A 17,041-nucleotide genomic window follows, 5' to 3' on the forward strand; every position below is an offset into this window, starting at 1 on the left:
AGTGGTTCCAGATATTAGTCGGGGCAAAGCTTCTGACTCTTAAAAGACAGTCACAAACTGGTGTAAATATTGCACGGAAACAAATTGGTCGTCTACAAATAACAACTTCTCGTAAGGACAAGTTCAATAGGACTATACGAAAACGGAATACAGATTTTAATCGCTCCGGAAGTAGCAACAGAACTACGGAACAGCCGTTCCAAATCGGCATTAAATAGGGCGGAGATCCGAAGCCTGCAGGTTTACGGTCTTGGGAATAAGATTGCAGTAAAGAAACCACTCCTTCGAGCAAGAAACATTGCAAAAATGTACTGACTTACCGATGAACAATGGAAAAGATTACTTTGTCCGCGAATCTAAATTTGAACTTTTAGGTTCTCAACGCCAGATGATTGCGCGTCGCCCTTCCGAAAAATGCTTTCATCCCGATGTGTAATATTTACAATAAAACTTTGAAACGGTAGTGTCATTGTGTGGGGATGTTTTACAGGCAATCAAGTTGGTGATCTAAATCAAACAATCACAATAATTGACAAAAACGTATATCACAATATTTACGTGAGACATGCAATTCCATTAGAAACACGGAGTTTGGGCCGTAACTTTATACTACAACATGATAACAGTTCCAAACATTCTCCTAAGTTATGCACCAACCCGATGCAGAACTTTCTTTTTCTATCTGCGATGAGATTTTGTAACTCAGAAATTTTCTGCAGAAGAAACACGTGTGATTGTTAAAAATACGTTTTACGCGACGTAAAAACAGTTCAAACTATATTTATGTGAGTCGCCCGTGCATATAAGACATTTACACATAGTAGGCATGCATTGTACCACAGAGAAAATAACAAGACAGAGGTATAACGTAAACAGCCAAACGTCTACGCGATTTTGCAAGGGATTGCAGTAATCGAGCACCAGATGGCTTTGGCAGTCTCATTTACGAGATTAAATATTACAGGAATTTTATATTTCAGCACTCAATCGCAAAGCTTGCTACTTTATTTCCTCATAAGGAAAATAATTAAACAAAAGTTAAGCTCCACAAAACCGAAATTCGTGAAATAATAAATCATTTCAAAAGACTGCCAGAGCCATCTGGTGCTCGATTACTGCGATCTCTTGGTAAATCGCGTAGGCGTTTCGCTATTACGTTGCATCTCTGTCTTGTATTTTCTATGTAATTATATTTTCTGTTGGATATTTTTTCCTCTGGCAATTTTTCTGCAAGGGCGCGCCAAATTTTCTGCGATCACATCGCAGATCGCGGCATGTTCTGCTATAGGGTGCAACAATTATCTGCAAAGGAAAGAACAAGCTCACATCCTTACAAAAATGGAATAGCCCCCACAGTCTCACGATTTGTCATCCATTGAGCTCCTGTGGGATGAATTTCAGATGACAGTCGGTGAACATATGCCAACGAATGTTGAATATCTATGAAAGGCTCTCCAAAGCTATTGGAGTCACAAAAGCTGAATAAATGTATCAAACAAATGCTTTGGATTTGTAAAACTCTTATCAAGACTAAAGATCGACACTTCGATGAACATTAACTTTCTCAATAAATTTGTCTCAATGGAAATAGAACAGTGTATGTTCAGTTCCTTATGGGTACAATAGTGTTTATTTTGTAAAACAGATCCAAGAAACTGTGGTTTGTATGAATAGTTTATTTTGTCTGGAAAATTCTAAAAACTCAATAGTATGCTCAGACTTTCATGGGAGAAGGTGAACAAGTCTAAAAATCTTAATTTTCAGATACAGACGTTTGAAGTTTTTTCTTTTTCTTTTAACCCATTTTGATAGTGGACTGTACTGACAATAGAATGCTTGCTGATCTTCATTATTATTTCAAACAGAAAGCCCAATTTTTTTTAATTTTATTTTATTTTTTTTTTAAACCAGCTTTTTGGTTTGAATAATTTGCTTTATTTATTTAGATTACTTATGGGTACAAATAAGTTTGTTCGGCCTTAATATTCTCATGTAACAGAGGGAATTTACAGCTCACAAAGTTGCATCCTAACCACTACTTTGTTTGCACCCGGAAGAAATTGTTCTCTACCTGGACTTGAACGCGGAACCCCTTGATTATTAAGCCGATGAGTCTACTGACTCATCCGCAGAAGACACCTGAAAGAAACACGTTGTACTGATTTTGCATATTTGTGAATATTTTAAGAGTCACTTCATAAGGCTAAAAAGATACAAAACTATACAAGTAAAGTCACTGCACAAAGTTACACTTACACACATTATTAAAACAAATGTACTATTTCAAAAGGCTATAGAGTACTGAAGATCTAATTTAGTCGAAGTGAATTCACTGGGTCAGAAATACAGTAACTTAATCTAATTTGCATACCAATAAAAGAAGTGAATAAAGATGCGAATTATTTTTAAATTCACTCTGGCTCTGAACCATTTCACACATATGCCTATGCAAAAAATACTTTTGGTTTTAATAAATTGTTTACATTCCTGTTTCCTTGTTTGCAGTGTAAAGACATAGGCGGTTTGAGATATGCATTAAAAAAAAGAAAGAAAAAAAACAATAACTCACTTCGTTAAAAAATAACTGATTTACATACATATGATATTCCAGCAAATAAACACTTACTTTTCCCTCCTCGTTCTACATCATGACGTTCATTCCCTGGTAACATTGATACTGAATAACACTTATACTGAGTGTTGAAGGGTCTAGGAATTTCCGGAAACATATTAAACCCAAACTAGAAAGTAACAACAGAGTATATTAATATATTTTACTTTAAAAAAAAAATATATTTAAAAAAAAACTATGATTTACATTGTATGTTTTTATTAATAGCTTTTTAGATCGACACTCGTTTGTAAACGAGTGAATTACTAACTACTCTCTATGGGCTGTCTATGCTCTGACTTTTGTTACTACTACTACTACTTGTTTACTGTATTGCGCAACTTGATGATAATAAGGATGATGATGTCACCTTTCCACATTACCATGGACGAGCAGTTACCCGAAGGGGTCAGTCCTCTGTACTAGGTTAGGCCTACACCCGTTCAGAGAACAAGCCCTTCGTGTGTATGCTACTTCAGTGCAATATGGAATGGAAGACTCAAATACAAGCCTGGATTCGAACTCGGGACAAAGCCTTGACTCAATCTTGGTCGTTGACTCTCACGGCTCGTATGCATACCTCCGACCTTTGACTGTGATTTGAGAACCCAATCAATTGCCAGGCATGGATACAAAACGCGAGTACTTCAACTTTCCAGATTAAGCAAGCGCTCACAGGAAAGAAAAAAAAAAGCTCGAAAATAAAATTAACTATTCAATAAAATATTGATTTTGAAGCCAAAAGTTGTCTAACATGAAGAAGATTCCACAAACTGTTTTCCAAGCACGGTTTCCATTCTCATACAACGCAAATACGAGGTTTGTTTACATTCGAAATAACCCTTGCACTAGCTTCCGCTTCCTAATGAAAATATATTAAAACACCAGCAAATCTCTACCTAGCAATACGAATACAGTTCTGCTTGTGAAATGAAAAGTTTCTTCCACTGAATTATTTATTATAAACTCCAAATAATAATAATAATATACACAGTAACGTTACATTATTCAACTTCCAAAACAGGTTTATCCAAATAGTTTCATGTACTTCAAATAATACAGGATTTAATTTTGAATGTCCTCTTTTCGAAATAATTCTGAACTTGTTTACATAGTTTCTTGCCAATAATGTAGAAGGAATTCAAAGCTTATTAAGAATTTAAAATATTAAGTACCTCTGCTCTGCATTGTACAATCTGCGGATCGCATACTACGCTCTCAAAACAGCTCTATACAGTACGGGTTACTTGGCTTATAGAGAATCAGGGTAAATGTCAGTGCTACTTTCGGCCCCTTTCCACATTCTTACGTTTCATTCAACATTATCAAGGGACACAATATTTATTTTATTATATACCTAATCTAACCTACTACTACAAGACCTATTCTAAGTACACATATAAATACTCACACACGAAAATATTACAGGCACTGACCTTCAATGTAAATATTATCCACAAAATTTTAATCTAGATTCCCTGTTCTCAAGCGCTTCTCCCAAAATACATCCTATGACGATATATATGAGCCTCGAGCAAAACAACACGATCAGATAGCACATAAACATGCAACGCAACTGTTTACATTTTTCATATCTGGCAGAGAGAAAATATTTATTCTACTTAATAATTTACTTAGCCTTCTTTCAATAGGAACTAATATGAAGTATTGAGTTCCTCTAACAAATTTTTAGATCAACATTCCGAATAATCCATCAGTGTAAACAGTTTTCTTTTAATTCAGGAAAAATGTCATCATAAACAAATGAATACTATATAGCGAAAGCTCATACTGAAGACGGAAGCAGACAAATGACGATCGAACCTCGTTAATTTCTAGCACCCAATTGCATTGTTGTACAAGATTCTGATTTCTTTCTTTACTTTATATTGAAATATCGAAACATCATACCACAAAAATAATGTCAATAGTAATTTTAAGAGCCAATTATTTAAGATATTAATTTGGAAGGTTGTTATTTCTGAAATAAGACTATTTATATCAATGTAGCCAAACTATGATCATCACATTTTGAAGTTACGATACAAATTCCCCCCTAACCCCAAAAGGTATACTTTCGAACTACATGTGGAATATATTATCGAAGGTATCCGAGGGAACTTTAGCTTACTACACCATCATTGCCATTATGATTCTTGCACATACGAAATTTTAGCCAAAGAGTTAGTCAAGGTTATCACTTTTGAAGATTCCGTAAAAAAAAAAAATAAAAATAAAAAAAATAAAAATAAAATCCACATAAACAATCCACTAATTCTTGTAGATTCCACTGACGAGTTTCCGTAGTTCACGAGACACGCATTAATCTGAATGAGACTTACTTGCTGTCCTAGTTGGAATAACTAGGATACTGACACCTCATCACTCCAAGAAAACAGTAATCCAGCCTCCTGGTTACTTCGTTATTACAAGGTAAATAACAAGTCCAACTGAACTGACCCAAAGCCATGTTTTATCTGGATGTAGTCTGCCACACTTTACCTCTCCAAAAGAAACTCCAAGGTTATCATGAACAATAGCGATTGTTCCAACTGTCCACATTAACATGGATCCGCCAAGCCGTGAACCTCGAACACCACGTTCAAACAGATGACAGAACTGTTTTATACAACCCTCACTGACAAATCAGTTTACATTCAAATGTAGACATTCCTCTAACATCTCGAAAGCATAATTTTAGTTATTTTGAGGGTTGAATCACGGATTTAATCGTTTTCTTGAAAGTTTTCCAGGAACCATTCAATACGGGTCCCTCCTAGGATACAGCATCCCGCCATACCAGCGTCTAGAAGCCTCTTACAACAGAACCATGGGTAATTAAAAGCGAATCATAGAATTGTTTTCATGATGACGTAACTGAAAACCAATTAAATCTAAACACCTTTCTTTTATCCCTCTAGAGCCTAATTGCTTATTGGATACCTGGATTAGAAAAGAAATATGTTTTCGAAGAACGTAAAATATTAAATATGGCCGAACAAGAAATTTTGAAGATTAAAATAAATTCGGTTATTACCTAGTTCAATCCATTTCCTACTTCCCTCTTAGTAACTTCGAAAATCCTAAGCAAATAAAATAATAATAATAAAAGTACCATCCTTGAAACGAATTTCCTTACTACAAACTGTATGAAATAATAAACTATTACAACAAATCCTACACTACCTTTCCTCTACAAACAAAATATTGAAATGACAAAAATAATAAAAATTGCTAATATGAAGAAATAAAATCAATTGCGTAATCAATATATATTACATGAGCATATTCTCATGCGCCATGCTTGACATTACTCACTTCTTTTTTCTCAGCAGTTGTTTTTTTTTTTTTTTTTTTTTTTTGCGAAATATTCCAAATGCTCCATGTATATTCCAGATTGGAACATCCAACTGGGATGTTACATCCTCCTGGTCGAACAGGAGAAATTCTGTAAACTGGAAAATACCAGTTGGAAGAATTTCTTTTCTTCTTTTCCCTCTTCCGCACAAGTCTACAGAAGCTCTGATTTGATGGAACTGCATGTCTTACTTTCAATGACATTAGTCCAGTTACCATCGGTGGTCCACTGGTATACCAATTGCCTGGTATTGACCATCTGTTCAGCATTAAATGCCTGTGTCTTTTCACTCGTAATCTTTGACCATGAAGCTTGGAGAATGCATACTGATTCCTAACTTTCCACCTTTTCTTTCGTTTTCCTGAACTCATCACTCTATTCCTTTGACTTCTCCGCTTCACACAAAATTCTGTCATGTGAGATCGAAATCTCTTCCCAGGGCATGCTACGCCACTGAATCGCTTTTGTTTTCCTTTTACTAATGGATTACACCCTTCATAACCTACGTGTTCCTGCCGAGTATCAAGTTCCACATATGATATACCTGTATGACTCACATCGTGTTCGTTGTTTGTCATCACTTGATGTCCCGTCTCATGATTTGTTGAACACACTGTCTTATCAAAACACCTTACATCACTCTTTTCTATCAACCCTACAGTTTTCTTTATGTTCACACGGGATTTTATTGGTAGGTGGTATCCGCCACTGAAACCACAATATTGCTTCCCTTGGGACATATCAGAGTTTACCTTTTTCGTCTGTTTCACCGAATTGAGGGATCTGAAATGCGGAACTCGTCTCTCACCCTTTCCTCTCTCTCGTAGTAAATCGTTATCTGATGTGTTGCTAATCTGTTTCATTTGTACCGTAAATACCGAATTAAGAGGTACAGAAGAGATGGAACCATCATTTCCCATTTGCGATTCACCATTTGATCCTGTCATTTCAATTTCCTTTTCCAGCCTATTATCCTGCATACACTCTATGTAACAAAATCTGTCCACCTGACTACACGATAGCGAACCTGAATCAACCTCAAATACTGATCTACTACTTAGAATCCGACCTTTAGAACTTACTGATGAACGAAAATACTCCTCACTGTTATCTCTCGTGTCAGTTCCCTTTGACATCATCATTGATATGCAAACTGAAATAGAAATCGTCCCAGGATATTCCGCATCGAAACAAGTCGAAACACAATTCCACTTATCGATCTCCATTCCAGTTTTCATATCCCCAACATTTGCAGGAGTTCGAAAACATTCCTTCACGCTCGAAATTCTTTCAATGTTCGCGCACTCTATATTAGATCGCTCACTGAGTTGATCAACCACACGTTGTGATAGATTATCTACAGGTTGATTCACGAATGCAAACTGTGACCTTTCATGATTGTAATTATCACAGTTTGAATTCGTGTGCTGGCCAAAAATCCGATTGTTGAAATTCAATACACCTAGTCTATCGTTAGTTCCTTTGTAACATACTTCCGTATTATCCTGAAGGACATTTACGCAAACTTGAGACTCGCATGTATCGTCATTTACAATACTATGATTTACATTAGAAATACTAGACATTACAGACATGTTTCCAAATACATCTTGGTTTTTGTCCTTGTCTGGTGGTTCACAAACCACACCTCTGGTATTTAATAAACATTCAACAAGTTTCGCGAAATTTCCATCCTTATCATACTCGCTTACACATCTATCACGCTCATTCTGATTGATGTCCACTGAAAGACACACAGCATTGTCTTTGCACAAGAACCTACATTCCTCACTTCTATTATCATAAACAATTCCAGTTATTGTAACTATATTTACATCTCTTGAACCTTCATTACTGTTAACAACTAAAACATGATCTGGCACTATAGATTGCAGTGCAATATTCTTTTGAATGTTTACTACTACACCATCACCTTTGATAACTCTACGTATGCGCACCATTTTCTTAATCTTCTGCTACACTTTTAGTTCCCAGACTACCATCTCAAATATATTCCACATACAATCACGAATACCCTCGGGATTTTGGCAATTTGTATCACAACTTCCTAATAGGCTGCTTGCTATGAGAACGGTTACGTGCTCATGGAAACCATATCCTAAGGCTGAGTCGCCATTTTTACTTTAAAAAAAAAATTATATATTTAAAAAAAAAACTATGATTTACATTGTATGTTTTTATTAATAGCTTTTTAGATCGACACTCGTTTGTAAACGAGTGAATTACTAACTACTCTCTATGGGCTGTCTATGCTCTGACTTTTGTTACTACTACTACTACTTGTTTACTGTATTGCGCAACTTGATGATAATAAGGATGATGATGTCACCTTTCCACATTACCATGGACGAGCAGTTACCCGAAGGGGTCAGTCCTCTGTACTAGGTTAGGCCTACACCCGTTCAGAGAACAAGCCCTTCGTGTGTATGCTACTTCAGTGCAATATGGAATGGAAGACTCAAATACAAGCCTGGATTCGAACTCGGGACAAAGCCTTGACTCAATCTTGGTCGTTGACTCTCACGGCTCGTATGCATACCTCCGACCTTTGACTGTGATTTGAGAACCCAATCAATTGCCAGGCATGGATACAAAACGCGAGTACTTCAACTTTCCAGATTAAGCAAGCGCTCACAGGAAAGAAAAAAAAAAGCTCGAAAATAAAATTAACTATTCAATAAAATATTGATTTTGAAGCCAAAAGTTGTCTAACATGAAGAAGATTCCACAAACTGTTTTCCAAGCACGGTTTCCATTCTCATACAACGCAAATACGAGGTTTGTTTACATTCGAAATAACCCTTGCACTAGCTTCCGCTTCCTAATGAAAATATATTAAAACACCAGCAAATCTCTACCTAGCAATACGAATACAGTTCTGCTTGTGAAATGAAAAGTTTCTTCCACTGAATTATTTATTATAAACTCCAAATAATAATAATAATATACACAGTAACGTTACATTATTCAACTTCCAAAACAGGTTTATCCAAATAGTTTCATGTACTTCAAATAATACAGGATTTAATTTTGAATGTCCTCTTTTCGAAATAATTCTGAACTTGTTTACATAGTTTCTTGCCAATAATGTAGAAGGAATTCAAAGCTTATTAAGAATTTAAAATATTAAGTACCTCTGCTCTGCATTGTACAATCTGCGGATCGCATACTACGCTCTCAAAACAGCTCTATACAGTACGGGTTACTTGGCTTATAGAGAATCAGGGTAAATGTCAGTGCTACTTTCGGCCCCTTTCCACATTCTTACGTTTCATTCAACATTATCAAGGGACACAATATTTATTTTATTATATACCTAATCTAACCTACTACTACAAGACCTATTCTAAGTACACATATAAATACTCACACACGAAAATATTACAGGCACTGACCTTCAATGTAAATATTATCCACAAAATTTTAATCTAGATTCCCTGTTCTCAAGCGCTTCTCCCAAAATACATCCTATGACGATATATATGAGCCTCGAGCAAAACAACACGATCAGATAGCACATAAACATGCAACGCAACTGTTTACATTTTTCATATCTGGCAGAGAGAAAATATTTATTCTACTTAATAATTTACTTAGCCTTCTTTCAATAGGAACTAATATGAAGTATTGAGTTCCTCTAACAAATTTTTAGATCAACATTCCGAATAATCCATCAGTGTAAACAGTTTTCTTTTAATTCAGGAAAAATGTCATCATAAACAAATGAATACTATATAGCGAAAGCTCATACTGAAGACGGAAGCAGACAAATGACGATCGAACCTCGTTAATTTCTAGCACCCAATTGCATTGTTGTACAAGATTCTGATTTCTTTCTTTACTTTATATTGAAATATCGAAACATCATACCACAAAAATAATGTCAATAGTAATTTTAAGAGCCAATTATTTAAGATATTAATTTGGAAGGTTGTTATTTCTGAAATAAGACTATTTATATCAATGTAGCCAAACTATGATCATCACATTTTGAAGTTACGATACAAATTCCCCCCTAACCCCAAAAGGTATACTTTCGAACTACATGTGGAATATATTATCGAAGGTATCCGAGGGAACTTTAGCTTACTACACCATCATTGCCATTATGATTCTTGCACATACGAAATTTTAGCCAAAGAGTTAGTCAAGGTTATCACTTTTGAAGATTCCGTAAAAAAAAAAAATAAAAATAAAAAAAATAAAAATAAAATCCACATAAACAATCCACTAATTCTTGTAGATTCCACTGACGAGTTTCCGTAGTTCACGAGACACGCATTAATCTGAATGAGACTTACTTGCTGTCCTAGTTGGAATAACTAGGATACTGACACCTCATCACTCCAAGAAAACAGTAATCCAGCCTCCTGGTTACTTCGTTATTACAAGGTAAATAACAAGTCCAACTGAACTGACCCAAAGCCATGTTTTATCTGGATGTAGTCTGCCACACTTTACCTCTCCAAAAGAAACTCCAAGGTTATCATGAACAATAGCGATTGTTCCAACTGTCCACATTAACATGGATCCGCCAAGCCGTGAACCTCGAACACCACGTTCAAACAGATGACAGAACTGTTTTATACAACCCTCACTGACAAATCAGTTTACATTCAAATGTAGACATTCCTCTAACATCTCGAAAGCATAATTTTAGTTATTTTGAGGGTTGAATCACGGATTTAATCGTTTTCTTGAAAGTTTTCCAGGAACCATTCAATACGGGTCCCTCCTAGGATACAGCATCCCGCCATACCAGCGTCTAGAAGCCTCTTACAACAGAACCATGGGTAATTAAAAGCGAATCATAGAATTGTTTTCATGATGACGTAACTGAAAACCAATTAAATCTAAACACCTTTCTTTTATCCCTCTAGAGCCTAATTGCTTATTGGATACCTGGATTAGAAAAGAAATATGTTTTCGAAGAACGTAAAATATTAAATATGGCCGAACAAGAAATTTTGAAGATTAAAATAAATTCGGTTATTACCTAGTTCAATCCATTTCCTACTTCCCTCTTAGTAACTTCGAAAATCCTAAGCAAATAAAATAATAATAATAAAAGTACCATCCTTGAAACGAATTTCCTTACTACAAACTGTATGAAATAATAAACTATTACAACAAATCCTACACTACCTTTCCTCTACAAACAAAATATTGAAATGACAAAAATAATAAAAATTGCTAATATGAAGAAATAAAATCAATTGCGTAATCAATATATATTACATGAGCATATTCTCATGCGCCATGCTTGACATTACTCACTTCTTTTTTCTCAGCAGTTGTTTTTTTTTTTTTTTTTTTTTTTGCGAAATATTCCAAATGCTCCATGTATATTCCAGATTGGAACATCCAACTGGGATGTTACATATAGGTCTGAATAATCCTTTAAAAATGGGATTGGTATATGCTTTTGCTGACGATGGTTACGCTAGATTAACCTTTAACTTACAAGCTAAGTTTTCACTGACAGAGCATATGGAATAGATATTACAAGATAAAACAGAACTTATCTAACTGTATTCTTAGAAACTGAAAAGCTTTCCGATATTTCAGATAAGTAAGCAAGTATTCTTTATCGATGATCATAGAAGCTTAATAAATGTTATTCAGAAAGTTTTCCACATGGTCCTTACTGCAGCATCAGAGGACGTTTTAAGTTTCTATATAAAATAAAGTATTTTATGAAGTGATGCTTTTTTGAAAAACTCATTTCTACACTAGGGGATACTAATACTTGCATACATATGAAAAACAAATATAAGTAACTTGGAATAGATAACAGTTGTGCAAGTGCACTTCATTTAAAGCATAATTTCAAAGGGGTATGAATAGTTTTGTTAAATCCAGCAATATTCATACTAGTCACTACTTTCATGCAGTGTCGGTCAGTGCTATACGCAGCCTCTGCAACGAAAATGAAAATTTAGGACTAAGTTCTGGATACACGCGTCTAATGAATTACATGACCTAATTCAATCTAAGACTTGTGGATATAAGGACGTAGTTCAATATTAAGCTATTTAAAAACTATGCATACACATTTTTTTCATTGGAGCATTAAATTTGCATATTAATATCTTACAATAACTAATTTCTAGAAGTAATAGTACCTGTGTCATCTTTATACATGTACGGCGAAGATTATAGAAAAATTAGGTGATATGAAAGAATGAGTCGGGTTGAGTTTTAAGTTTAACGTCCCTTTCAGCAGCGAAGCTCTATGACGAGACAGAGACCTACTGATTAACGTGGAATCCGAAACCACATGAGCTCCCGCCGGGAATCGAAGTGACATGAAAGAAGTGGAAAATCCGGTAATATACAGCAGTAAACTGTTAAAACTCGATAAGCTTCCACATCGACGAGGGATGTTTACACCCATCTAAGTTATTATTCCATTCTTTGCAACTGTTATTTGTTTCTAAGTTTGCAGTTAATGGAGCTCCATTTACATTCTAAACTTCTGGGGGAAGATGGAAGGGTATCTCCATACAGTAAAATCTTCCGCACGTATTGCCCCAACTTCTCTAAAACTTTCTCACGTAAGAAGAGTCAAAGTAATAAGACAGTGTTTGTAACTTCTTCTGGTATCACTTTCTGCAGATAATTTTATACCGCTCGTACCCTGTTTTCCTTGCAAAGCAGTTTCACCTACAATTTTTAACTTCCACTGTCCTGATTGGCTGTTTCACAGTTAACATTTTATTATTTCTATAACTGTACAGCTGTTTGCCGTAACAATTAAAACGGTATTGTATTTCCACTTTTTTTCCACTTCCCTGATGTAGATCTTACAAAGCTGGCATAATAGTATTCTCACAGATGTATCAGTATACATGAAAGCAATTAAAATGAAAATGGTGCTGCATGAACCGTGAACCCCAAAACTAACGTATTGGCGAGTTCTAACAGATAACCGTCTATCACGTAATTCTCCGTCATTTGCTATGGTACCTAATTTTCCGCTAACTGCTACGTCACCTAATTTTTCCACTATTGCTTCGCTTATTTCCCCGTTCCCTAAATTTCAGTTTACCACGACGAAGTAATCTATTCGGTAAAATACAAGTGAGACAGAAAATACGCACACCTTTGGTTTTGCGTACTTCCACCAATGCTTCGAACGTACTCCTACATAAACACTCTGGGGTGCTCTCTACATTCGCCCTGCTCGGAATCGGAAAAGATGCTAACTAGCTTGTCATAACTTATACAACGATATGTAAACAAGTACAGTTGAGAGGCCACAGTGGCAAACTGCTCACCTCGATGCGAGAGATTCTTGGTTACATTCCACGCCATGTAAGTTTGTGGTGGACAATACCGTGTCCGTAGGTTTGCTTAGGGTTCTCCTATATTCTCACTTCACTAATTCTTTCATTAATTACTCGGCTCGCCTAGCCTAAATAACATGATCATCAACATCATAGATATTCTGCCATCATTGGCAGGTCACTTCCCCCGACTGAGAAACTTCCATGCTTCGCGGTCTCTTGCTAACCTCTTCGTATTCACGTACGATTTTTCTGTTTTGATACTGTCCATCAAACGTAACCTCCTTCCTGCTACCCTCTCTCTCTCTTTCCTCTTACCATATCCTCTAGCTCGTTCCTCATGATACAATTCCTTCTCACTCAATATACCAACCAGTTTCTCTTCTTTTCAATTACGTCTAAAATTATTCTTTTCTTCTCCACTATTTGTAATCCTCTTATTAGTTTTCTGCTCGACCAAGCTAATTCTTGAATTCTTCTCACTACGAAAACCAACATTAACGTACTTGCAAACGAAACAGGTTGCAGCCTACCCTTACTAACAAGCTAACCTGCCCTGCCACACTCTACGGTCCGTAACCACTTAGTCTTATTGAAGATAGAGCTGTCCGACAGACAAGGGATCTAATAAAATGAGGAACATAAGTGTTTCAACTATCTTCGCTTATGTCCGTATCCACCGTCGCTAACGCCGCAACTTTCGATGAACGCATACGTTGGGAAGCCTGCCGGCTTCACTCTGCACTGATTAGAATAGATAGCATTCGTGCTTTTCAGTGTGAACACCTAACAATGGTAAGTGTGTTTTTTGCACAGTAGTGTTTATGCATATATCCTAACGCCGTATTTATATGCAAATCGTTGAAACAATTCTAAGTTTTCAACAACTATTAATGGTGGCTCCTTCATGCATCATCAATGCTAACTGGAGTTCTGTCATCCCCCTTAGTGCAAATATTTTGGAAAACAATAACAAATTTAGTGAAATAACCTAAACTCGACCTGCACGAAGGAAATTATGAGTCGATTTGGCTTAAGTGTTATATCGCCGGACCAAATTTAGAAAATTTACGGGATCAATTGGAGAATATTAAGTTCATGAGGAAGAATGAGTGAAAGTCAGGTAAGGGGAATAGTAAAAGTTAAAAAAGTGGTTGTATTCGTTGGTTGTTTTTCATGTTGTAAGCGGCACTGTATGTGGAGGGGCGCGGAAAGGTACATTTGTTTTACTATACGGATCCATAGATTGTAAAATGTACAGAAAAAATTAGGCAAGGCCTTAATTTGTCCATTTCATGTCAAGAACAGAACCCAACCAACCCCTGCTGGGCTTCTAATCCGTTCCTACTACTCCTACTTATACTATGGATCCGTATAGTAATACTGCACGCCTAATGTAACGTAATCTAATATAACTTAATGTAATCCAACCAAATATAACCGAATGCAGTACATTTTCGTACTTTTTTCGATTTTGAAAATGGTCCGGCGATACAGTACTAATGCCGTAGATTTAATGAACAATTATGTAATACATTTACGTATGGAACCTTGGGTCCTGAACATGGAAATATTTGGCAAGTGGAGGGAAACTACTTGGCGCAAGGTTACTTTATGGTAGGATTATGGAAATGTAATGAGCATTTGTTTTGTAAACATTGCTGGTGATAATCAGGAAAATCTATTAAAAGTAAGTAAAAGTCTTGGCTTAATAAATCTAAAAATAGAGTGTAGAAAATGCGGTAAGCAAATAGCTGTAGAGAAACGTGGAGGAAGTTATACATCTCAGTGTGATGGTAACATAACCAACATGGCGGCAAAGTTCTAGAACACAGGTCCCCCGATATGGGTTAGTAGCTAGGTTGGTTCCTTTTTGTACCAAAGTTTAATAATTAATTTACATAGTATTGCTTAACCAGCGTCAGCGACTGAAAGCGGTTGAAGTCCCGCAGAACTCGTTGTTTTCTATCTTTATTACAGCTAAATGGGAAGGAAGACCTGTGTTCTCGCACCGGATTGAGTATAGCCCGCTCCTCCCACTGATATTTAATGAATCATAGTGATTCTAACGATTTATATTAGTTCATAATGAATCGGAATCGCATGTTATAAAGATTTAAGATGTAAATCTTGTCGTAAGGAAGCTTTAGTATAAGTAGTAGTAGTGGTAGTTAGTAGCAATAGTACTAATAGTAGTAGTAGGAATGGGTTAGAAGCCCCGCGGGGGTTTGTTGGGTTCTGTTCTCGATATAAGTAGTAATAGTAGTAGTAGCAGTAGTAGGAATAGTAGTAGTAGTAGTGACTCTTCCAGTTCTGGTGACAAAGAACTGGGGGGAGCGGGCTATACACAAGCCCTAAAACCTTGCCAGAAAAAAGTGCCTTGCGGGGCTCTAACCCGCCTTCACTCTCTCACGCTCACTCGGCAATACTATTTGAATTATATATTAAACTTTGGTACACAGAGGAACCAATTATTACGCTTTTAGTCAAAAACTAGGCGGACGACCAACTTTGCAATAAACCCCTTATAAATCTGTACAAAACTACATGAAAGAGGCACTTCAATGAGACTACTTCTTTTTCTTTGTCAAATATGAAATTGCACGAGAAGTCACGTAAAAACATACACAAATTACTTTTTGAAGCATTAAAACCAGCTTTGAGACACTATATTTCAAAGTAATTTTGTAAGTGTAATTACTAATAGTAATTCATATTAGTAACTCATACTAATAGTAACAGTAATTCATATTTTATATCGACATTATGAATTTCATCATCTATGTTTATGCATACAAAATACAATTATACCACGTTTAGTACTACATATGCATATGAAGTTACTTTACCATTTTGTCGCGTTAGTAGTACTCGCCCCACACGTTAAGTCTTTTTAAAAATTAAATACTTAAAAAATAATTTGATATTCCTTCTTCACAACGAAGTTTCAAAACAAATTTTATCTGTGACAATGCAGACTAGAGATGTGTCGTTCGCGAACGAGTCGTTCCTTTGGAACGAATCCTTTCTGAGAACGAATGGAACGAATCCTTGAAAGGAATCAAACTTGAAAGGAACGAGTATGCACTGCAAAGCAGCATGTGTATCGCCTTTGGCAAATGGAAGAGACACTGGCTGAACATCTTCGGTTGAACACTTCCGTTTTGCTGCGAAATTAACGAAGTTCCCACGACCATTCCTTCCTCTCGCCCCGCCAACTCCTAAACAAAACAAAGAGTGGCGTGAACGAAGGAATCATGGAATCAAACTTTCCTTCATTTTCTCAACATTGTCGTACAAACTACTACAGAAAGCGAGGAACGAGGGGCTTCACAAATAGAGTCAAAAGTGGATGTGGAACGAAGGAATCAAAAAATGCGGTCAAAACTGGTAGTGAACGAAAGAACTCACGAAAGGGAGTCATATTGGCCTTGTTTTTGAGTGGCAAATATATACTTCCGATTTACCACGAAGTTCCCCTCCACTCCCGTCTCCAGCTGGACACAAAGAAAAGACCATTGAAAAGAAATATTTAAACAAACATGAGTATCGTATAATGCGAGCTGAGCTCCGCGAAAGAAACAAAGGAATTGAGGCAACGACAAATTTAATATATTACAAAATTTATTTGAATACAATTAGTTTTCATGCGTTATGATGTAACTTTTAATGATGTAATCAAAAGGTCAATGGGAAAGTAAATAAAACTTTTCTTCCTCTGAACCATAGGCGGATCCAGGACCGACTTCTGGGGGGGGGGCG

At 36.1% G+C, this 17,041-nt stretch overlaps 1 protein-coding gene across 1 annotated transcript in view; it reads right to left on the reverse strand.

Moving 5' to 3' along the window:
- The window catches only part of Ufd1 (ubiquitin fusion-degradation 1-like), a 43,310-nt gene extending 27,021 nt beyond the window's left edge, over nt 1–16,289 (reverse strand). Inside the window, exons 1-2 of the mRNA XM_081768950.1 lie at nt 16,129–16,289; nt 2,627–2,741 (exon numbers count right to left, since the gene is read on the reverse strand). Coding sequence (XP_081625076.1) covers nt 2,627–2,741; nt 16,129–16,131 — 118 coding nt within the window. The 5' untranslated portion in view covers nt 16,132–16,289. The remainder of the gene's footprint in view (nt 1–2,626; nt 2,742–16,128) is intronic.
- Nucleotides 16,290–17,041: the final 752 nt, after the last annotated feature.

Source organism: Thermobia domestica, chromosome 8, assembly GCF_964235325.1.
Source record: "Thermobia domestica chromosome 8, izTheDome1.hap1.1, whole genome shotgun sequence".
NCBI lineage: Eukaryota > Metazoa > Arthropoda > Insecta > Zygentoma > Lepismatidae > Thermobia > Thermobia domestica.